The sequence below is a fragment of the Podarcis tiliguerta genome (genome assembly GCF_965153285.1).
Source record: "Podarcis tiliguerta genome assembly, chromosome: 9".
In the NCBI taxonomy this organism is placed as follows: Eukaryota; Metazoa; Chordata; class Lepidosauria; order Squamata; family Lacertidae; genus Podarcis; species Podarcis tiliguerta.
Genome location: NC_139542.1, coordinates 65,246,872 through 65,270,735, shown reverse-complemented (window position 1 = coordinate 65,270,735; position 23,864 = coordinate 65,246,872). Strand labels below are relative to the sequence as shown.

Below are 23,864 nucleotides of genomic sequence, written 5' to 3'. Positions count from 1 at the left end.
TTTGGATGACACCAGTCCACTTCCAATTTGATAGACACTCAGTTTGGAGGTGTAATGGTTCTAGGGGTTGCTCGTGCGTAAATCGGTGCCACACCTGGGTGGGTTGCCTGAGTGAACCCTTTCTGTCTGGACAGCCACTCGCCCGTGGCTGTCTCAATCGCTGGCAGAATCCATCAGTGGGCGTTTCTTGAACTTCTTCCAGCATAAAAGTTCTTTGACGCCTAGTCTCCGCCTACTCTCCCTGCGCGGAAGCCTTCTGTGCAGGGAGGGTGTGGGCATCGGAGGACCCGTGCTCTCCCCGCTGGTCCCCGGCGAGGAGTCTTGGAGCCACCTCGCCAATTCCCCCATCTGCCCCCCTCCTCCACTGGTGCTACGCTGATTTCCTTCCCCAGAAGATGTGCTGCTTCTCTCCCTCCCGGGACGCTCTCCGGAATCCCTCTGGAGCCCTCCCTCTCCTTCTGGCTCCGATGGCAGTTCCCTGACAGGAGGCAAAGAGGGTGATGAAGGTGAAGACCCCAAGGATTTATTGGAGGCACGGGGACTCTGCTCCTATTTCATAACCATTTTCTATTAACTCCAGGCATCTTATAATGAACTAAAATAATCCAGCCAGGGGCTGGGTGTGGGACATAGGTAGGGCCAGCAAGCAAAGTGAACAGTGGCTCAGGCTTTAACTATAGTCATGTTCAGGGGTAGGCAACCTAAGGCCCAGGGGCCGGATGTGGCCCAATCGCCTTCTAAATCCGGCCCACGGACAGTCCGGGAATCAGCATGTATTTACATGAGTAGTATGAGTCCTTTTATTTCAATGCATCTCTGGGTTATTTGAGGAGCATAGGAATTCATTCATTATTTTTTTTCAAAATATAGTCTGGCCCCCCACAAGTTCTGAGGGATGGTGGACCGGTCTACGGCAGAAAAAGTAGCTTGACCCCTGGTCGTGTTATTAGCACAGGCCAAACAACCACCCTTTTCTTTTCATTTTTGAGAAAACTGAATCTTTATTTATTCCACAAGTAACATCATGTACATTACGACCCAGTGGCGTAGCGTAGGGAGTGCAGGGGGGGCCGGCCACACCGGGCGCAACATCTGGGGGGGCGCGCTCTCACTCGCAGCTCTCTGCCCCTACCTGGCTCACTCTCTCTCACTGCAGTGCTGGCTGTGCGAATCCGATCCGAGCCGCCGGGTCGCCGCCCACTGTGGAGGGGGGGTGCCAGGCGTGCGGTGCGGAGAGAGAGCGAGGGACTATCTGGGGGAGGGACAGTGCAGCGGGGGGCGCAAATTACTTGCCTTGCCCCGGGTGCTGACAACCCACGCAACGCCACTGTTACGACCCACCCCCCATGGGTGGGAATGCAATTAATCTTCCCATCCCTGCTTTTGCTGATACAATCAACAGTCCCCCATTACATTTCCCTTAAAGAAAAAAATACCAGCAAGAGAATAGATCACAACACTGTACTACACTACAGGGCTATTGTAAACTACTCTTTGACTCCCCAGCAAAACGAGTCACTTCACAGAACTGTTTAAATCAAAACATTCTTCCCACTGCAGTGTGCATATACTAATAATGGACTTATTTGCCTTTGCAAATGAAAAAGAAGAAGGGCAATTTTTTTAAAGGTTTACAAACTCTCAAAAACTAACATTTCTGCATAAAATTAAACGTGGATTAGAAAGAGCTGCCTTTGGCTTTGGGGCGGGTATGAAACTGCCAAATGATAGCTGCACTAAAATCCTGGATTTCTCAGAAAGAATTACCTGAGCAACTGCTTTCCACAAATACAAAAAAAAAAAGCTTCAAAATGAACCAGGAAGTCCCTTCTCCCAAACAATAGGTGCCAGTGCGATTCTATTTTTTCCTCTATAGCACAGCTTCTGTAAAGAGCTGTGACATCACAGAAAGGGAGGAGTCGGCTGATTTCTCACAAAGTGATTGGTTAGACTGGTGCCCTGAACATTTTGCTTTGTCTTGCCTGTTCTACAACAGATTGACACTTAAAAAAAAGGGATAATAAAGAAAATTATTGTAAGCTTAGGCTCATGTCCAGCAAGTACACTTATAATCCCCTCAGAGTCATCCTGAAAGGCAGGGGTAAAGGTAAAGGTAAAGGTAAAGGGACCCTTGACCGTTAGGTCCAGTGGTGGCCGACTCTGGGGCTGTGGCGCTCATCTCGCTTTATTGGCCGAGGGAGCCGGCGTACAGCTTCTGGGTCATGTAGCCAGCATGACTAAGCCACTTCTGGCGAACCAGAGCAGCGCACGGAAACGCCGTTTACCTTCCTGCCAGAGCGGTACCTATTTATCTACTTGCACTTTGACGTGCTTTTGAACTGCTAGGTCGGCAGGAGCAGGGACTGAGCAACGGGAGCTCACCCTGTTGCGGGGATTCGAACCGCCGACCTTCTGATCGGCAAGTCCTAGGCTCTGTGGTTTAACCCACAGCACCACCCGCGTCCCTTGAAAGGCAGGGGTCGGGGACCCTATAAAATCCTCACTGGGTCACTGCAAGTTCTTGTGCATATCCAGAGAAGCACTTTTGCTCCTGACTAGGTTCAACAGTTAGTTTTCTTAGTGCTTGGTGCCCAGGGTTTTAATTTGGAATAGTCAGCTTGACACTTGTATTATCAAATGCAATTTCCCAGTTACAGCTCTTGTGTGACAGTTCTATACACACTACAAAGAGTAGTTTCTTCGAAGAAGACTCTCAACAAATCATGCTCTACATCTGGATGCTGAAAGATACCAGGAAGGTTTCATGTTATGGAAATGCAAAATAATAATAACAATAAATAAATAAAACATACAGTGTGATATTAGAAGCTAGAAATCAGAACAATTTACTCTGTGTTGCAGGGCTTCAAAGCTGCACAGTATTTCTCTTCATTCTTTCTACTTGGGAGTTTATACAATGCAAGTGTTGCTTTGTTTATGCATGGTTTTATTACAATATATATCCTGCTATGCCAGGAACAGATTTAGCAAGTCCTTGTTGAACTTCTATTGATATTTACAAAGGATGCTTTTATATGGTATTAGATGTTCACAGAGTGCATCATATTGATCTAGGAATAAAAAGCTGTTTCCCCCCCACTATAGCTTGCCTGCCCTTTTTGTGGTATATTGAAATTTGAGGATTTCCTCCCCTACACAAAATTGTACTACTACACAAGATATATTTTTTTTCCTGGGTAACTGCTGCTGTTATATTTAGAGAGCAGAGATAATAGCTTGTATACTCTTAGCATCACTTTAAGCAAAAAGTGGTATCTGACATTTAATTCTAAACCATGTCTGACATTTAGTGCTATATTTCAGCAAGAAAAAAACATCACTTGTAAAAAGTAATTTTGCACCTTTTCACAATTAGTTCCTGATTGCAAATTGCTAGTGAGCATCACACTGCTATTCTCTACTGGATGAAATAAGGCGCCTGACCATATGAGATAATATGATTGTGAAGAACAGGGGACAACTTCCTGCATTATACATATTTACCTGTAGTTTGTATACTACATTTCAAGAGTTTACAGACCTACTAAAAGAGATCATCTTCCCAAATTATCTCTCTGATTCTTGCCCGAAATAAAATGCAGCATTAGTCAGATGTTGTATGAAGTGAGCAGCTATAGATTTACCAGCAATTTTTCTACTTTACAGCTGAAAATCCTTTAAAAAGATACACATTAGAGGGGACATAACATTTCACATATATCCACTTCTGTGAGTTTGGAACTATTTAGGTAAACCATTTTTACCAACACCTTTCCAAGCCTAATGAATTTATCTGTTTGTACAAACCACAAGTAAGTCTTTCATAAACTACACTGTTGCTGCACAGACATGTTGAGACGTGCTCAGCAAATCATACTGTATTACAGATATAAAGAATAGTGCCCATGATATGGTAAGCATTTGTATTTGGCAGCTAAATAAAGCCAATGTTAGCCCTTTCAACAGGGGCAAACATGAGAAAGCAAAAAGATGGCAGCCTGACCCACAGAATGGATTCCTCCCCCCCCCCCCATCACAGGCAGGGACTATATGGTTCTGCTCACTTGCATGATGCATCCATCTTTGCAAAAGCTAACTTTGTGAAATCAGCTAGGTTTCTGTTCATTTTTAAAACGTTTGCTTTGAATGCCAGGCCAGTGGAAATAGAAGGTAAAACACATCAGCAATAGCGATTCCCATCCCTATCTAGCAACCCTTCCTTTCCCCCCAGTGTGGACTTGTACAGTCATCCATCACGCTGACCTGACACCAGGTGCCTTCCTCATTGGGTGCTGATAAATATTTCCTCCCACCCAGAGACACACTAAAGAGTTCGATACTTATTCCGCTGCTTACTGGGAAACACAACACAGTTGTCAGGGCTCCAAAAGCCCCCATCAATAATAATACTCTGTGCCCCTGAGCTCCCTTTTCCTTCTCTCTCTCTCTCTCTCTCCCTCTCTCCTTCTCTTAATGTCTAAAGCTCTCAGACTGGCTGCTGAAGAAGGAGCCTTCCGTATTAACAACTCCTGGAGGCAGAGAGAGAGAGAGAAATGTGCAGTCTCTTGATCCTGCGCTGCGAAATGTAACCTTAAACTGGCAACTGCTAGTTTGGGGATTTTAGTTTCCTGGAAACCAAGGCTGCGAGCTGCACGTTTTTCCATGAGCTAAGCAACACTTCTGCCCCCAGTAGAGAAGGAAAGGGAGCGCACAAGCCTAGCCGGTCACCATCACCACCACCACCTGACAGGCGGGCACAGTGCCAAAGAGATTCCACCCCGCTCCATCGTTTCCACCAGGCTAGGGAAGGAAAAGGGGCGGAAGGAGTTGTCTGTCTGCCGTTCCCTCTCTGACGTCGCTTTGTCGTCTCTGCCTGCTGGGCCATCTCACTTTCTCCAGAAGCCTCTCCCTCTACCAAGTCAACTTTTCTCCCATCAGACAAACCTCCACAACCCAAAAAAACCAGAGCTCACTTGCAAGATAGTTTCTGACATGACTCGGTGGCCCAAAGACTTTCACCGAACAAGCAGTAGGGGCAGCAAAAGCCCACCACATCCGCTAATTCCAGAGACGTTGGAGGAGCTCTTTTACCAATATTCAAGATTTCCCACAGAAATGATACTATTATTACTATTCCCTCCTCTCCAACACGGTGTTGTTTTTAAAGGGCTCTCTGTAGGCTTCAGAAACCAGAGTAGGGATAAGAAGAAACTGGGAAGGGCTTTGTTTGGCTGCAAGCTCTGCATTGCACAGTCATCAAAGTTAAGTGTGAGGGTTGGGGAAGGGAGATGGGGAAAGAGAGAGACGCGAACGGGGATGATTTTTGATATCAGAGTGCGGCCCAGCCTTCCTATGTGGACGTGGTGGGCATCTTCAGCCATCCCAGGGAAGTTGCAGGAGAGAAAGCACTGGAAGCCGAAATTGATGAAGGAAACTGAGGAAGGGGGCACGTTTGTTTTGTTTTCCTTAGAGGAAAGGGCAGAATAAGTGTCGAGGACCTCCCAAGCAGCAAATTCACCCGGCCACTCTGAAGGGGAAGGACTCCGCCAGCGAGAGAGAGAGAGATTTGGGGAAGGTTCTGCTCGAGTTCCCCTGGTGTGCTCTGGAGTTTTTTCTGGCGAACGCACATTTACCCTGGGAAAGGTTGCGCGCTCTCCCTCTCTCGCGCACCTCGGAGGAGAAAAGGGGGCGTGAAACCGCCCCCCCCCAAAAAAAATATCTCCCGTGCCCCCGTTTGGAAACGCGCACGAAACTGCCCACCCGAAGGAAAAGAAGCCGAGCCGAGCTTGGCCGAGAGCGAGACCAACAGGCGTCGAGTCGAGGCGCAACACGGGCATTATTTCCCCCACCCCTTCACACGCCGCCCTCCGACCCCAGGAAGAGAGCGCTTCCCTCTCTCCCCCCCCCCCCCAACAACTACTCCTTCCCTCCCCTTACCTGGTGGCTGAAGGGGGCTTCCCAAGAGGCGGCGAGGTTGCAGAAGGAGGAGCAGGAGGAGGTGGCGGCGGCGGCGGTGGAGGAGGAGGAGAGGGAGAAGGCGGCATCTTCGGAGAGCCCGCAGCCAGCCATGCCTCCCTCTCGCTGCCCACGGTGAGAGAGAGAGAGAGAGACGGGGAGATGGAGACGCTCGAGCGGCGCGCGCGGCACTTGGGCAGCAGAGCCTGGGCGAAACTCTTCGGCGTCCTGGAGGCGCAGGGAGAGGCTGGCGAGCGAGCGCAGCGGCAACGGCGGGGCTCTCTCTGGACGCTCTCCTTCTGGTGTGCGGCTCTTTGGAGAGGCGCCGTCAGGAGCCACCGCCGGAATCACGTGGGCGCGCTCCCTCCGCCGCCCGCCCGCCCGCCGCCGCCGCCGCTGCTGGGGACACACAGGCTGCGTGTGACCAACAGCCCGGTGCTGCCAAAGCGACGCGGAGAAGCGCCCCGTGCTCGGTTCCCGCCGTCGCCGCCTCCTTCCCGGGCGAGCGCGATGCGTAAAAAGGAGCCGGCTGGCTCCAAATGCGCCAAGGGCTAGGGATGCGCGCTTGGACTGGGGAGGGGAGCCCAGTCTGTTCAGGGAAGGAGGGAGGCGGGCTGGGCGAGGGTCGGGGTGCGCACGAGGGGTGGAGAGAGGAAACAAGCTCAAGTTGGAGAATCTGCCGCCCGCTGGCAGGTTCTCAGCCCGAGCGCCCGGTGTGTTTTGTTTTTAATTTTCAAACATCAGGTTGCAGCTTGGCGCTGCGGCTGAGAACTTCCGTGCATGTGCAGAGTGCATCTCGCTCTCCCGCGCGAAAATGCCTGGTCCCGCTTCTTCTTCCCCCGACTACCACCATCCCCAAATGACTGAGCTCCGAGAGCGAGCCTCGGAGCATGTGCTGAGTTGATTTTGCGCCATCAGGGCAGCTTAGGCCACCAGACTCCACGCGGTTTCCTGAGCATGCACAGGGTGCCAGGAGCGAAACGAGGCTTCGTTCATTCATTCTTTAGTGGCATAATTTAAGACAATGGAACCAAAAAACGGGGGGGGGGGCATTCATAAAACACTGGGCTTTATTTCACCTGCATCAAATACCCACTTTGGCACACACAAGCGCGCGCATCTGCTGGAAGCCTCAATGGCGCTGCTCTGGAGTCTTCACCCTGTTCGAGCCCCATGTTGGGCAAAAAGATTCCTGCATTTCAGGGGGTTGGACTAGATGACCCTTGGGGTCCCTTCCGATTCTAGGAAAGGCCAGAGCCGAGGATGACGCTCAGCAGGTGGCTTCGTGGGAGAGATGTCAGAAGCCAAGAGCCAGGAAACTCTTTTCCCCCCAAATAGCAGCGCATTCTGAGAACATTCTGGGCATGTTCTCGTCGCGTTTCTCGTCTCTGATCCCCTTCATCTCGCCACCGAGGAATTTAAAGGGGACTCAGACGTGCAGGTCCAGCAAAGGGCTGGAGCGAGGGGTGGGGCGCTCCACCCCTCGCCCGAGGGACCGATGTGCAGCTGCTAAAGAAAACGTGTATTTTAAAATAGCCACAGGTATGGGAAAGGAGGACTTGACGCTGCTTCCCTTTCAAAGCTAATAGCGCACAATCCTATGCATGTACGTTCGGAAGCAGGTTCCAGTGCGTTCAGTGGATTTGTATCGTGTCTAATAGGATCGCAGCCTCAGTGGCAGGTATTCTCTTCGGGGCAGAGTTCCTTTCCAAAGATAAACACGCACATCAAAAGAAGAACTTAGCCTCCAAAGGCAGAGAAGGCTAAAGGCTTTTCCTAGCGCGACACTCCCCCACCCTTAAAATATAATAATAATAATAATAATAGAGCAACGGAGGTCAAGCTCTCTCACTTAAGAGCCTCCCTGCAACCTGTTATGGTAAGAAACATTTGGTTTGCAAGCCGGCTTTCTCGTCTTTATTGATAGCACCTGGCAGGCAGTTCATTGCGGTGAAGACAGGCAGCTGAAGGCTCCCGGGGAAGGGAACATTCAAAAGGAGCTTCTTGTTGCATATATAGCATGGCCCTTGTTCTTTCTCCCCACGCCAAATCACAATTACCCGAAGATGGAGCACTCTTCTTAGGTTGCTTCAGAGCTCTCTCCATAGAAAAGCGGGGGTCTACCTTTTTACTTAGCACACAATGCGCCTGTTTTCTTGCAAGCATGCACTAAGCTCACAAATCCTGCTTACAAACCTTGTGGCTCTCCATCCTTGCTTCAATGCACTTTTTTAAAGGTGAAAGGTCTAAATAAAGGGCGACTACTATAACGGGTGGCGCTGTGGGTTAAAGCCTCAGCGCCTAGGGCTTGCCGATCGAAAGGTCGGCGGTTCGAATCCCCGCGGTGGGGTGCGCTCCCGTTGCTCAGTCCAAGCGCCTGCCAACCTAGCAGTTCGAAAGCACTCCCGGGTGCAAGTAGATAAATAGGGACCGCTTACTAGCGGGAAGGTAAACGGCGTTTCCGTGTGCGGCTCTGGCTCGCCAGAGCAGCGATGTCACGCTGGCCACGTGACCCGGAAGTGTCTTCGGACAGTGCTGGCCCCCAGCCTCTTGAGTGAGATGAGCGCACAACCCTAGAGTCTGTCAAGACTGGCCCGTACGGGCAGGGGTACCTTTACCTTTTTACTATAACAACAACAGAAGTAAACAGTAGCATATAATTAGAAATGCTGAATGTAAATGTAAAAGGCAATAATTGTTCTAGGAAAACCTCAAAGAATAAAGGCGGCCTGATTGTTCACCCTAAGAAGCAGCTGCAGAAAGAGGTGGTTTGATCAAATGGTGAACAGATATATCAAGGGGCTTCCCTCACACTAACAAGGAGTGCAGTCCTATCCACATTTATGCTGAGATAACTCCGAATAAACTTAATGGAGGGGGTGGCTTCTGAGTAGATATATATACGATTGTGCTGTAATCTTATAAATAAAATTAATGATAGTCTGTTCCACTTCTCCTTTAAGCCCCTGTGCTGTCCCATTTCCACGTAGAGGCAAAATAAAGTGAATTTCTTTGCTGTGTGTTGTAATTTTTGAAAGTTCCCTGGCAAAAAGTCAATTCCAACTTTTTATTTTATTCTTTTCATTTTGCTTCTAAAAGCACGGTATTTTAAAATGACAGCCAACATGAACAGCAGCACCCAGCTCACCTGTACCAGCTACAGGTGGAAACTACAGCTGAGAAACATCAGCCAGGCAAAGGTGATTGCTAAAACCTGAGCCCTAATAAATTCTAAGAATTAAAGAAAAAGAGGGTGAGGAATGAGAGGATACCAAGAAGGGCATTTCAAATTTACTCCCTACAAGTCAGGAATCTCAACTAAAGCGTCCATGACAGATGGCTATCCAACCTCTACTTTAAAACCTCCGAAAGCACCCAGCTTATTCAAAAGCACCCAGCTTATTTTAATATATGCATATAATGGAAAAACCAACGCAGAACTCATAACCACGATTTCTAAAAATGCAGTCCCATCCTATCCAATTTTATTTAGACTTCTAAGTACAAGGACTGCAGCCTTAGAAAACATTCCCTTCTAAATTTCCCTGATAAGCCATTCATCTCCCTGCAATTTTCACACCCCTTTCACTGCTTCATTAAAGGTAAAGGGACCCCTGACCATTAGGTCCAGTCGTGGCCGACTCTGGCGTTGCAGCGCTCATCTCGCTTCATTGGCCGAGGGAGCCGGCGTACAGCTTCCGGGTCATGTGGCCCGCATGACTAAGCTGCTTCTGGCGAACCAGAGCAGCGCACGGAAACGCCGTTTACCTTCCCACTGGAGTGGTACCTATTTATCTACTTGCACTTTGACGTGCTTTCAAACTGCTAGGTTGGCAGCATCAGGGACCGAGCAATGGGAGCTCACCCCGTCGCAGGGATTTGAACCACCAACCTTCCGATCGGCAAGCCCTAGGCTCAGTGGTTTAGACCACAGCGCCACCCACATCCCTCTAATTAACCACGGTTATATGTTATATGTTAACATGTGCACTAATACAAACTATGCTGTACATAAACCAGGTTGCCTCAGACCCACTTCAAACTATGATTTTCCCTGATGTGTGAGACAGTCATGGTCTACAGGAGCTCACCCCGTCGCGGGGATTTGAACCGCCGACCTTCTGATTGTCAGCGTCCCTGCTTCATTACCCCACCCAAATTCTCTGCATGCACACTCAGTTTCAACAGCACCCCGCATCACTTTCAATCCCCCCCCCCAAAAAAATGCACACACATATATACGCACACACAAATCCCTGGGTTATCTTTTGGACACACAGCTTGGAAGACCAGAACACTGGATATTTGTGGGTGAGAGAAACAGCCAAGTTCGTAGCCTTGATGCTTCCAGCACATACTCAAGCTAATGCTTTTTGATATTGTTGCATGATCTTATCTGCATATCCTGTCTTCCTCTATTTGGTTTTCTGTTTGTACCTCTAGGATAGGGCATGTTCTAGTTTATGTCGTCCAAGCAGAATTTGCTTTAAAATATGCTGGAGACGTATATGCCTTTATACTCCTTTATCCTCCTTCCAATCCCTAATGAACTGGAGTACATCTCTGCTTAACCATGCAAATTTTACTCTTGTCTTTTGCCCACAGGTACATGCACCATCTGTGCCACTGAAGAACATTCCTACCTAAGAATGTTTGCAATTCCACATTTTTATTTTCTTTACTGCGTATTCCTCTGTATAGCAATAGATTTTACAGCTGAAGAAAAAAAAAAAAAAAAAAAAGCTCTCTGTGTTACATGCTGTCTGGTTCTCTCCCCAAATTATTTAGTTTTTTACAAGTAGATTTTGCAGGTTGGTTGCTTCATTGGGCCCCCATAACTTTTCCTCTTAAAAAAGTGGCATGGAAGGATTACTCAAGAGATTACTCAAGAGTGACCAAAGAGAGCAGGCTTAACTGGCCTTGTTTGGTGCCTGTGGTTCAGAATGCTTTTGCAGCTGACTCTATAGCTGTGACCATTCCTGGCAGACCATGATAGTCCTAGTAACCTCCCGGTTAGAGGACTTCAATGCACTTAAGTGGGATGGCATGGAAGTTGCAGCTCATACAGAATCCAGTGGTGAAATAGCTTCCAGCCTGTCCCAAAGTTTCAGCTACTGTTGAAGAGCTGTGTGGAGAGACATCAGGAGAAGATTGGAGAGCAGGAAAAATCAGGCATTTAGAAGTTTTTAAGATTCTGCTTCCCACTTTTGTGATTTTTTTGCTTATGGACACAGGAGCCCGGAACATAACCCCCACCCGTTTCCAGGTGTTGTTGTTGTTGTTTAGTCGTGTCCGACTCTTCGTGACCCCATGGACCAGAGCACGCCAGGCACTCCTGTCTTCCACTGCCTCCCGCAGTTTGATCAAACTCATGCTGGTAGCTTCGAGAACACTGTCCAACCATCTCATCCTCTGTCGTCCCCTTCTCCTTGTGCCCTCCATCTTTCCCAACATCAGGATCTTTTCCAGGGAGTCTTCTCTTCTCATGACGTGGCCAAAGTCTTGGCGCCTCAGCTTCAGGATCTGTCCTTCCAGTGAGCACTCAGGGCTGATTTCCTTCAGAATGGAGAGGTTTGATCTTCTTGCAGTCCATGGGACTCTCAAGAGTCTCCTCCAGCACCAGAATTCAAAAGCATCAATTCTTCGGTGAGCAGCCTTCCAGGTGTTAGTTATGACTTATAAAACTTGGAACCTAAATATTTTAGGTCAGGCATATCAAAACTTGTGGAACCATCTAATTAAATGTGGACTATGTTCATGGGCCTAACCAGAATTCATGTTGGCAGAACCGAGTTATCTGCAAGGCGATTGGACAGTTAGTTAAGTATTTTTATTTATTTATTTACTTGATGGGGGGAGCATCTGCCCCCCTGCTATGTCCATGTCTATGTTTCAGTGGAGAAGTCTAGTTGCCACAAAACGTTTAAGGTGTGATGAGTGTATCAACTAGGTTAGGGTAAACTCTTCTGGTAATTCTAAGTTAAAAGAGTTAAGGGGAACACTTCGGAAATGACTTTGTGATAAGCGGAATGGGAACAGAAAAGAGATAAGAACTCACTGGAAAGGTTAGATTTTGTATCCATTGAAGTCGTTCTATTCAGAGTAAGTTCTGCTTGCGCAGTAGAAGTTTCCTTTTCTCTCCTTCCTCTGGGCACCCCTCAAATCTGTTCTGCGTTCGCCCTGCCCAGAACAAGGCCAGCCTAGTGATGTATGGAAGTGAGAGCAGGAGCATAAAGAAGGCTGATCGCCGAAGAATTGATGCTTTTGAATTATGGTGCTGGAAGAGACTCTTGAGAGTCCCATGGACTGCAAGAAGATCAAACCTATCCATTCTGAAGGAAATCAGCCCTGAGTGCTCACTGGAAGGACAGATCCTGAAGCTGAGGCTTACAATGTGCTGCCAGGGCTCTCCCCATCTTCAGTTTTTGGCTGCATCTTTGGCTAACCCAAAGCAAAGTCCATATCAGGATCTCTCACCCTCAGTGGAGCCTGACGCCCTCAGTGGATCGCCTCACGCTGCCTCATTGATGTGCTGGCCATGCTAGGGCAGCAAGCTAGAGACTACATGGAATGCCTTTCCAGCCCCTTTCTGCCCTTCAGGATTTGACGCCTTAGGCAGCTGCCTCATTCTACCTCATGGGAGGGCTGGCCCTGCCTCAACCTTCTGGAGAAGATGGCAGAGGAGGGAAAATTCTGTTGTACAAGGAGAAGTCACTGTGTGAACAGAAAAACTTCATTGGATAATAATAATAATTTATTATTTATACCCCGCCCATCTGGCTGGGTCACCCCAGCCACTCTGAGCGGCTTCCAACAAAACACTAAAATATAATAACCTATTAAACATTAAAAGCTTCCCTAAACAGGGCTGCCTTTAGATGTCTTCTAAAAGTTTGTTAGTTATTTTTCTCTTTGACATCTGGTGGGAGGGCGTTCCACAGGGCGGGCGCCACTACCGAGAAGGCCCTCTGCCTGGTTCCCTGTAGCTTGGCTTCTCGCAGCGAGGGAACCCCCAGAAGGCCCTCAGAGCTGGACCTCAGTGTCCAGGCAGAACGGACACTGAGGTCCACTGAGGTCCCTGTGTTGGATACAACACAGGGCCATATTTGGAAGACAAACCTATTAAAATTTGTGCAAGCGCTGTTCTCATAGGCATTCTACTCATCTAAGGCATGATATTTCTCTCAAAGGGTATGTCTATGATTTAACATAAAAGCTAAGATTTTCTCCACCCTGCAGAGAGCACAGAAACATATTTAGCCTTTAGTATAAATCTGGTGCTCTTCAAATATCAGAATCTTAAGTGTTGCAGGAGAAATGGAAACATGCATTTGTATCTAATACAAAATGTCACCAATGCGTTGTTGAAAGCAGCTGATCAATACTCACTATTCAGCTGAATAGCAACATATGAATTGCTCCTGACTGAAAATTAAGGTGGTGGGAAGCAAACAAGTAACGGAAACATTCTTAGAAAGCAAATTGAAAACTGCCAAGAGATAAGAGAACAAGATAAATGGATTTTGTTGTTGTCGTCGTTCTTTCAAGGTACATAAAGATCTCTTTGGATTCTACATGATCAAGTGTGCAGCTGGATAAACGTCTTGTCTGTTCAAGTGGAAGCAAACATTGATGAGTCTAATAACCTACCCATAATAAGAAACTTTCAACATTACTGTGGTTATTAAAATGAAGTGATAATTGAATGCCCTCCTCAGGCCTTTCAACAGCTCTTCTCCATCAGCGAAATTGATGGTTAGTCTTTTGCACCCCAATAAATGGCAAAAATGAACAATTATGCCATTAAAGCAGACTTGCAGTCAAAGCCTCAAATCGCATTACTTAAGCAGCAACCCTTTATATGGTAGCAAAATAGCATGCTTTACTGTTAAAAATATGTATTAAAGTGCCCTCCAGACAGGTATATCGGAAGTCTACACCCACACTAAAGTTCCTGTTAAAATAAGCAAGGTGGGTTAATGGGAAAGTGTGTATATTTTTGGGTGACATTATATATGAGGAAGTAGTGACACCAAACATATGTAAAAGTTTACCTTACCCATTAAAGATGCACAGCACCCGAGTCCCCAAATTTTCATACCTCCCCAAGACCATTGTTCCTTCCCAGACCACCATCCAAATGGACATTCTATACTTGGGCTCTGCAAACAGAATGGGCTGTGATAGGGGAAGGATAAACAATATGGTCCAAGATTGCTCCCTCAACACACAAAAGGCCTTTCATATTAACTTTCTAGTAGTGGTAGTAGTAGCAGGAATAATCATACTGTAGCTCAAGAGTCTTCGTGAACCCATCACATTAATGTGGATGGCCAGCTTTCTATTTAACGGTAATATTAAAATAAAACCCTGGTTAATTGCTTGATTATGGTAATCCACGAATCAATTTGTCATTTGCCTAAGCAACTACTGAAAACTACTAAAAGATATCAGAGATCTCACCAGTGGGGTTGCTGCCAAATTGCATAATAATAATAATAATAATAATAATAATAATAAATAACATATAACCCATCTAACCGGGTTGCCCCAGCCACTCTGCTTATGTTTTGCAGTTCAGTTGTGGCAGGAACGTTATAGAAAGCAGGTTGGTACTGCAGTGGCCTTACATTTTAATGAGACTCAGGCGCTCACCAAAAATACATGGGACTGCTGAAGACTACACCCTCCATGGTAGGAATGGGCTCATCAGAGGAGCATGGGATGATGGACAAGGCTCAACTCATGCCATGCATGAGACTACAGCATGCATAGGAGACCTACATGCTTCCGTTCATGTCCACAGCCTTGAATGTACATCATGGAAACTGTAGCTCCTGCTGCCCAGGGCAACAGACGTATACAGAAGTATTTTTGGTCTGCATGCACACATGCAAGGTATGCTGGTTCTCTGGATTTCCATTAGTGGCCCCAGCCTGTTAGTCCTCCAAACTGCGATCAAATGACAAGTATCTAAAAGCATCAATTATATAGACAACTCACATCGGTGGATGCAACCTAATTTATTCAGGATTTTTGAGAAGTACCCTACGATATAACCTACAAACATATGTGCATCCACCAGCTTTTAACCTCGTGCCATGAGATCTTAACGTATCCGAAGGGCCCATGAAAAGGAAAAACAACTTTATGTGAACTAGATCATTCTGAGGTCTGCATGTCAAAAACCTAGTTTCAAGTTGTAGCATTTTAAACGGCTTTTGATGAATTTTGATGTTGAAAACAAGCATCTCTGGAGAGCCGGAAAGGTTGACATGCAAGAGGGTAAAACCCATTTACCAATATAAAATGAGAAGCTGTTTATATCACTCAGTTGAAAATGTGAATTGACGAAAGCGTTTATGAAATAGGCAGGTACAGAGGGAACTCTTTACTGCATAAAGCCTAGTAATTGCAGGATGGTTAAAGTGTGTATTTGCTGCTTCGAGCAATGAGGTTAGGAAGAGGAACACAAGAACAGAAACAGAATTCAAATGTAAAGCAAAGGCATGCATGCTTTACATAAAAGCATTAACACAAAAACAGACAACAGAGAACCATAAGAGGTAGTCTAGAGTACAAATGAATTGGTTTAATTAGATTAATCAGCTAAAACTTTAATTGCTGGATCTTAAGAGTGAACACTTATTGAAACTATTTCAGTTCAACTGTACCGCTGTAATAAGCGAATGAATTTTACAAGTATCATAGGTAGCTTTCTATCCAAGAGTGGTACCTTCCACGTATTAAAGGTTATGTTTTTATACCTCCTTCTTCAGTATCTCAAGCACACTGGCATTGAGGTTGGGATAATATTCAGTGTGATCCCAATATGGAAGGAGGATCCCAGGCAATGTAGGGTTGCAGTCTCAACTGGTTAAAAGGCAGATCAATATTCAACTTTTTAAAACCTGGTTGACAGCTTTCAATATTTATTGCTAGCATTAATCAGATGTTTCGCCATTTGCATCTCTAGCGGGGCACTTGTTGCATATGCATTATTGTGAAGTCAAATTTTTTTACTGAGAAGATATAAACACACATCATAGAAAGTGCTCTCCCAATGAAAAAAGACCTGAAAGCTGTGGACCGAATTGCACAGTTGCACTGTATATGCAATCAAAATTGGTACCTATTTATAGTACGGACAATTATAATTCGTAGCTTTCCAAGCCATGGATGCTAAAAGTCACATTCCCACTAGAAACAAACAAAAATTAGATGCATGAGTGAAAAACAGCTGAGGACGCAAGCTATTAAATATATGACTGAGATGTTCAAAGGAGGAAATGTTGGTTTACAAACTTTTCCTAACCCTTCAAGTCTCCTTAAATTTAGCCCAATCTAATCTAAAGAACAGTTTCAAAAAACCAGGCTTCCAAGCTTGAACGTTTATACTAGAGACTCTTTAATAGTAGACAGGTTTGCTCCTTATTAGTGAGTTCTTTCCCTGGAGGGCCACTAGATGTGCTCAATGGTGCCCTCTCAGGTTGTCTCATTACTCTTTGTGAACCAATGGCTTGGTCAAGGCTCCGCAACATTCTCCATACAGAAATGTTGAAAACCGATGGGAAAGTTGGAACAAAGTCAAGATACAGCCTATGGGCTAGCCTGGTAATATGAAAAGTTTATCATACTGTGTGGCTCTTCTAGACTTCTAGACTGAAAAGGTTTAAAACAACAACAAAAGCACCCGATTTCATACACCCACATTTCAAAAATTCAGTTGCCTATGCTTGCTCTACCTAAGCAAAACCAAAACATTTTATATATTATTTCATATATAATACATTAATATGTTAAAACACTCCTATTCCTGGGGGCAATCATTTACTCATAATTAATTGTGTATGCAGAAGGAACGAAGGTGAGACCTTTGTTGCTTCTTCTCCAAGTTCAGTCCATTGCAAAAGAGAATCAAAACCATCTGGACCATGTGCCTAAGTCCAGGGATCAGCCCCCTTTTCATCATCAGATACCTCAACGCATAACACTTATTTAAAGAGAGGAAATTGTTTTATGCATAGAACGTATTTCCATAGACATTTCAGAAGAGGAAGCCCTTTTTTTTATTAGACAACCTTGTCCACTGACAGTTAAGATCCAAACTTCTTATTAAAAGTGACAGCCACTTTTGAACAAAATCTGAATTTCTGAAGCAAAACTGGTCTGTGTTTTGGTCATTAAAGATGCTCCCCAAAGAAGCTTTTGCAGATACGCTCCTTAAGAATGCCCTGAAACATTGCCTAAGAGTGACTAGTGAAGATGCCCGGGTGCTAGGATAGTGCCTGACATCTCCACCATCTGGAGGTACATCCCAGGGGATTCTTGAATCTCGACTATTTTCACACACTAGCAACACATCCTGTAGAATTCTATCCGTTATGTTTTATCTGCAGAATCAGCATGAATTTTAGGATCCAAAAAGTTGTACTGAAAAATACTACTTTAGAGCAGTCTGGCCCCAAAAAGGCAGCTAGGCATTCCGTTTTTGTAACCCTGGTTTAAGGAACCATTTGGGGCCTAGCTTATATATCTGAGTTTCTAACACTGGTTGCAAGTTTATAGCTCTTTTTTAAATAGTCGGGCAGTTGGCATGGGATAGCATGTGATACACAACAGCAGGCACCTCCAACCTGCCACCCTCCAGATGTTTTGGCCTACAACTCCCATGATCCCTAGCTAATAGGACCAGTGGTCAGGGATGATGGGAATTGTAGTCCAAAACATCTGGAGGGCCGAAGGCTGGGGATGCCTGCACAATAGCAATATGAATGAGCTGACTAGCATTGCTCTATACATAAGAACAAATCTTACTTATCAGACGCATCTGAAAACTATGTTTAATAGATTGAAAGATTTCAACCTGAATGTGTCATCAACGTTTCTTCACCAAGGGCACAGAAACAGTAAGTTACTTTGCCAAAACGTTAGTATAAATAGACTTTATTGAAGTCAGTACCTCTGTACTGAAGCTGAAGATTGTGTCTACATAAGCATGTTGTAACACTTCACAACTTCTAAAAGGAATGTCAACAATTACAACGATCATGCATGCCATGGTCGATAATCACATTTTAGAAGCATTTTCAACCATTTCTAAAGAAATGCTTATAACATTGTTATATATTTATATTTATATAGAGAACTACTTTCAATAAACTGCAAAACATTGATCAGCTTTTCCAGTATGAGCTACAGTGTGAACACAAAAGGGAGGCATACGCGTTTAATTTATGAAATCAGAATGGAATATTTACTGTAAAAGAAAAATTAAAAAGCTTTCAAATAAAGGCCATTATTGAACCAAAGCAAAGAGCACAACTTGGAACTTAAGAGTTCATTTATTGTTTAAAGCTGTCCTCTGGAGCAACTTCAATTCAAATAATAAATTCAGTACTGCGAGTATTCCTTGGACTGAAGTTTGGCAATGATGCGGTCCAACTGTCTCTTTGCTTCACACTGTGGGAAATTGCTCATGTCATAATATTGAGGGGCAATTTTCACCAACCTGCCAAAGAAAGAAAGGTTTGTCACTTGTGCACAGATCTGAATATCATGCAGGCGATAGCAGTGGCCCAATTAGTATCTACTTATGATAATTAGATTATCAATCTCCTTAATAAGGCCTGGAAATATGGAAATCTAGTTTATGTATAAAAAAAATGCTACTGAAAAGACCTTTTCAAAATAAAAGGCATCTCCAAGTAGTATACAGTGGTGCCTCACAAGACGAAATTAATTCCTTCTGCGAGTTTTTTCGTCTTGTGAATTTTTCGTCTTGCGAAGCACGGTTTCCCATAGGAAATGCATTGACGGTTTCCCATAGGAATGCATTGGCGGTTTTAAGAAAAAGGAGCAAGACGTTTTCGTCTTGCAAAGCAAGCCCATAGGGAAATTCGTCTTGCGAAGCAACTCAAAAAACAAAAAAACTCTTTCGTCTTGCGAGGCATTCGTCTTGCGAGGTACCACTGTATATACTTACTACTCTGAAACTTACAAAATTCAAACAATCAAAACAAAAAGCTTGTAACACGCGGGGGGGGGGGGGTAAAAATCTTGTGTATATGTAATATGAAGAAAGCAGTTTTTACCATTCATTAAAATGAAAAGTCAACGTTTATTGACTTGGAATAATACGCAAGTTGGAGACAAGATTTGGATACTTCAACCAAAAGTCAATTATGTAGTTGTAAACAGTGTAGACATGAGTTATCAACAGCTAGATTAAATAATAGATAAGAGTACAGCATCACAGAAGGAATCTCTGATTGTAAGCCAAGTTCCAGGCAATAATACAAATGCATGATGAAAATATATAGGAACAATGACTCTGCATTCAGACGTTTAACAAACATCTTTACTGAAAAGCAAAGGGGCTTGTCGCAGGGCCTTTAATGGAACAAACACTTCTTTCTATTCCTTCTTTTTTTCCACATTTGGGGCTAAAATTACGAGCATCAACCTTAAAAGTGATTTATCAAAAAGCCTCAGTATTGTCAAATTCTATGAGCTGGTTTAGATGCAATATTGCCAGCCCTTGAAAACAGCTGGAGAATTGAGAATGGGCCTCAAACATGCATGCTCCCTTCTGTCAAGCATTCAAATTTCCACCCTGACTTCCCGGTTTTATAATCTGCCATTACAAATGAACTGGGCATATGGATAACTGGGAAGCATGTACAAACCACAGTTGCCAGTTGTGGTTTGCAGGCAAACTACCATTTGTACAATTCAGATGTAAGCAGGATGGGTAACTGCAAGACCAAGCTGATGATGATAACCTCTCAGTGAATCTAAGAGCAGAGATCATTTATGCTATTTCTCGCCTAAGGAAAAAGACCATAGCTGATGGTGGAGCGCATGCTTTGCATGCAAAAGTTTCCAGGTTAAGTCCCTGGAATCGCCAAACAGAGCTGGAAAAGATTCCTGCATGAAACTCAGGAAAGTTGTTGCCAGTGAATACAGTGGTACCTCTTGTTACATACAGTGGTACCTCGCAAGACGAATGCCTCGCAAGACGAAAGAGTTTTTCGTTTTCTGAGTTGCTTCGCAAGACGGATTTCCCTATGGGCTTGCTTCGCAAGACGAAAACGTCTTGCGCCTTTTTAAAAAAACCGCCAATGCATTCCTATGGGAAACCGTCAATACACAGTGGTGCTTCGCAAGACGAAAAAATTCACAAGACGAAAAAACTCGCAGAACAAATTAATTTCGTCTTGCGAGGCACCACTGTACTTAATTCGTTCCGGAGGTCTGTTCTTAACCTGAAACTGTTCTTTTTTTAAAAAAAAATTTTTATTAAATTTTCCATTTTAACAATTCAGTCAAATTACATCAAATATTCCAAATTATAAAAATACATATCATATAGTCCAATTATTCCGCCAAATTATAAATTTTTATTGGGGCTTCCCATACTTCAAGTTTGGTGGGGCTCTGATTATCTTATATTTCTACTGCCTTGAGTTTCCAATAGTTCCTTTAATTCTTCCTGTTGTTACCTTTCCTTCAACCTGAAACTGTTCTTAACCTGAAGCACCACTTTAGCTAGTGGGGCCTCCTGTTGCTGCCGTGCCACCGGAGCACAATTTCTGTTCTCATCCTGAAGCAAAGTTCTTAACCCGAGGTACTATTTCTGGGTTAGCGGAGTCTGTAACCTGAAGCGTATGTAACCTGAGGTACCACTGTATAGGCAATACTGAGAAAGATGGACCAGTGGTCTGAGCCAATCTAAGGCAACATCCTAGGTGCAGCTACGAAAGAAATGAGGATAATATATGGGGGGAAATGAAGGTGGCATTATTTAAAGAAGCAGATGCAGAAGTGAAAAGTGACTCCTATTTCTAAGCTTTCATTCCCTTCTGGATCTTTCTGCAACATGATCTCTTCCACAGGGACCAGACTATCAATCAAAGCAGAACACACGTCTTGTTACCATTGCTTTTTTTCAACTGAGATTTGGCCGCTATTCAATTGTCAGTCGAAATTCCATATGTATTTGAGTTTTAATTATCAACCCTAATCAAAATTGCATGTGCAAAAGGTAGCATACATGTGGCTACTGACAGAACATTAAACAAATAGGAAAATAGCAACTTGGAAACATTTGTAAATGTAAAAAAACATTTGTAAATGTAAAAAAGGGGGGCACTTGCAGGTGTAATGCAAGCTTGTCCTTTAACTAGAATTAAAGGACTGCACAATTGCACACTTGCTCTCTTCTGTTAAGACCACCATCACTTTCAGCACGATTTGCTTAGCGCCTCAACACCCTTAACCACTGTGGGAAAAGCTGGCAGTGTTTTAAATCAAGCTCTGAAATTCAGAAACTCTCCCTAGCTCCCAATATCTGTAGCAACAAGAGTATAGTACAAGCACTCCTCAATACAAGTTTCTTTTTTGAAACCTGCTCGCTCGCTTCTGCTGCTGCAAAAGACAAAAGGAACCTAACTTCTGTTTACAGCAGAAAGGCTGGGCTTTCCAACTTCCAGGTAGGCGAATGTATAAAACCAGCCATTTGAACAAGGAAAAAGAGGCAACACGTTTTTTAATAAGCGTAATTGAAACTGAAGATCCAGAAAGGAGATGTTTCAAGCGAGGTTTTTAATTAGTGTTGTTAGTGGCCTAGGGCTCCAAAAATCCTTTTAGTTTTTCCTTACAGCTCTCAGGAAACTTTCATAAAAACATACATGAAAATGTACTTTTAAAATTAGTAATGTGTTGAGAGAAAAAAGACACGGTTTTGAAGAAGGTAGCTTACCATTCTGGCTTGATGTCTGTACAAGTGCGGATGTAGTTCTTCGTGGTAAGAACAAATTCGTTGTAAAGGACCCACTCAGGCTTGTGATCAAGAACTGTGGAAGGATGTAGCTGCACAACCTGGTTGTCCTTCACTGTTAGATAGTGTCCTGTCCGTTCCAAATGTGCCACCTATATGGACAACATTCACACTCACGTCAGAAATGTGATGCCTGCTATGCTTCGCCCATGATACTAAACCTCTTGGAAAATCAAGGTGCTGCACTTGGCTGTTCTTGCGCCGGCAACTCTCGATCAAAGCTTAGCCACCCCAAACCCCAACTGCGCAACAACCTTCTAACCATAGCTGTCAACGTTTCCCTTTTTTTAAGGGAAATTCCCTTATTCCGAATAGGATTCCTCGCAAGAAAAGGGAAAAGTTGACAGCTATGCTTCAAACCCATACATGGCAACAGGGCATTTTCCAGCCTCGGAACACAGGCTTGAATTCTGGACAAATTACCGTATTTTGTGCTCTATAAGACTCACTTCTTCCCTCCTATAAAGTAAGGGGAAATGTGTGTGCGTCTTATGGAGCGAATGCAGGCTGCGCAGCTATCCCAGAAGACAGAACAGCAAGAGGGATTGCTGCTTTCACTGCGCAGCGATCCTTCTTGCTGTTCTGGCTTCTGAGATTCAGAATATTTTTTTTCTTGTTTTCCTCCTCCAAAAACTAGGTGTGTCTTGTGGTCTGGTGCGTCTTATAGAGCGAAAAATACGGTAAGACTCTCCTAAAATAATTGGAAATGTGAAGATAATCTGAAATGTAATGCTGTTTAGAGTCTAAAGCAGCACGTATTTATAACAACAATTAAAAACGGGGGATGAAAATATGAGCAATAGAATTAAGCATTAGAAAACAGAGATGCAACCCTTGTAATCAGCCCAAAGAGTTAAATAATTCTGTGCAAGGCAGATCTGCCACAGTTGCCCCAATCCAGAATCTCAGGTAGATTCTTGAGGGTTGGGTCTATAAACGTTCATACAATGGCTTTTGCTTGTATTGTACAACAGAGTTCCTCTCCTTACATGTCCCCACCCAATTCTGTTCTGGGGGATTAAGGGTGACCCCCAGGAACAGAAGAAGTCCTTGTGCAAATGGGACAATCCCTTGCTTTTAAACTCCCTGTAACTGGGTTAGATAATCTGCATTCTATTAAAATGGTAGCTCATATTATGGCTTAAACTCATTATAAACCACTTGTAGGCTTCCCATGGGTTGGTCACTGTGAGAACAGGAATGTGGACTTCTGGGCCTTTGGTCTGACCCAGAAGGGCTGTTCTTACATTCCTGAGTGACCACTTTTAAAATACAATCTGCTTTCATTCACTATGGCCCAACCTGCACTTAATAAAGTACGGATCTGGCTATTCCACAACAGTTCAGTTGTAGAGTATAGGGCAAAACTTAAGCAAACATTAAACCAAAGCACCCAGCTATAATAATGTACCCATATATAACATATAATTGGAACTCAACCCCCCCCTCCAAATCGGTCACATTTCTAAAATTATGCAATTTAAAAGCCTGCCTGTTTTTTATAATCTCTTAAATCTTTCATTAAACAAAATATGTGTATTTATTTTAGAAATGAGTATCTACTCTGCAAGAAGGCAACTACCAGAGGCAAAAACTAACCAGCATAGTGCCACCAATGTAAAGAATTGCATGAGAATGGAGACAGGTCCCAATCCTAAGGAGACTCACAGTCTCTATTTTCACGGATGACAAGACAGAGAGAGGGGTACTTTTCAAAATGTGCCGTTTCAGAATTTCCCTATGCTATTTGCCTGTCTGTCAGAGTTGCGAATAATCAGGTTGTATAAATCATAGCTAAATACTAAACACATTTTAAATCATTTCGAAGGGGTGCAGAATTGCAGATTTCCGTGTATTTTATATGCAACATACCTGCATGAAGTAACCAGTAACTAAAGCCTTCCTAATATTGATGTAATAGTCCCTGCTTGTGAAGTCTGTGCTTCTACGCGGCAAATTAAATCTGTCCATGATTCGTGACAGCTGTTGGCGTACATTGTCTGCAGACATCAGGGACCTGTAGTTAATGAAGTTGTCATAACACCACTGAACCGATTCATGATCTGCA

General features: G+C 44.3%; 2 protein-coding genes across 6 annotated transcripts in view; both read right to left on the bottom strand.

Annotated features, from left to right (window-relative positions):
• PPARGC1A (PPARG coactivator 1 alpha) overlaps positions 1 to 6,256 on the bottom strand; it is a 631,111-nt gene extending 624,855 nt beyond the window's left edge. For 2 of the 5 annotated variants that reach the window (XR_014515347.1, XR_014515348.1), the window contains exon 1: positions 5,938 to 6,256. Coding sequence is in view for 2 of the 5 variants with exons in the window: in XM_083458139.1 (XP_083314265.1) it covers positions 5,938 to 6,069 (132 nt within the window). In the remaining 3 variants the exon portion in view is untranslated. The remainder of the gene's footprint in view (positions 1 to 5,937) is intronic. The other 3 variants (XR_014515349.1, XM_083458139.1, XM_083458141.1) reach the window with 2 other exon arrangements.
• An 11,629-nt stretch (positions 6,257 to 17,885) lies between these two features.
• DHX15 (DEAH-box helicase 15) overlaps positions 17,886 to 23,864 on the bottom strand; it is a 46,493-nt gene continuing 40,514 nt past the window's right edge. The window contains exons 12-14 of the mRNA XM_083458194.1: positions 23,669 to 23,859; positions 21,719 to 21,888; positions 17,886 to 18,466 (exon numbers count right to left, since the gene is read on the bottom strand). Of these exons, the coding sequence (XP_083314320.1) occupies positions 18,349 to 18,466; positions 21,719 to 21,888; positions 23,669 to 23,859 (479 nt within the window). The 3' untranslated portion in view covers positions 17,886 to 18,348. The remainder of the gene's footprint in view (positions 18,467 to 21,718; positions 21,889 to 23,668; positions 23,860 to 23,864) is intronic.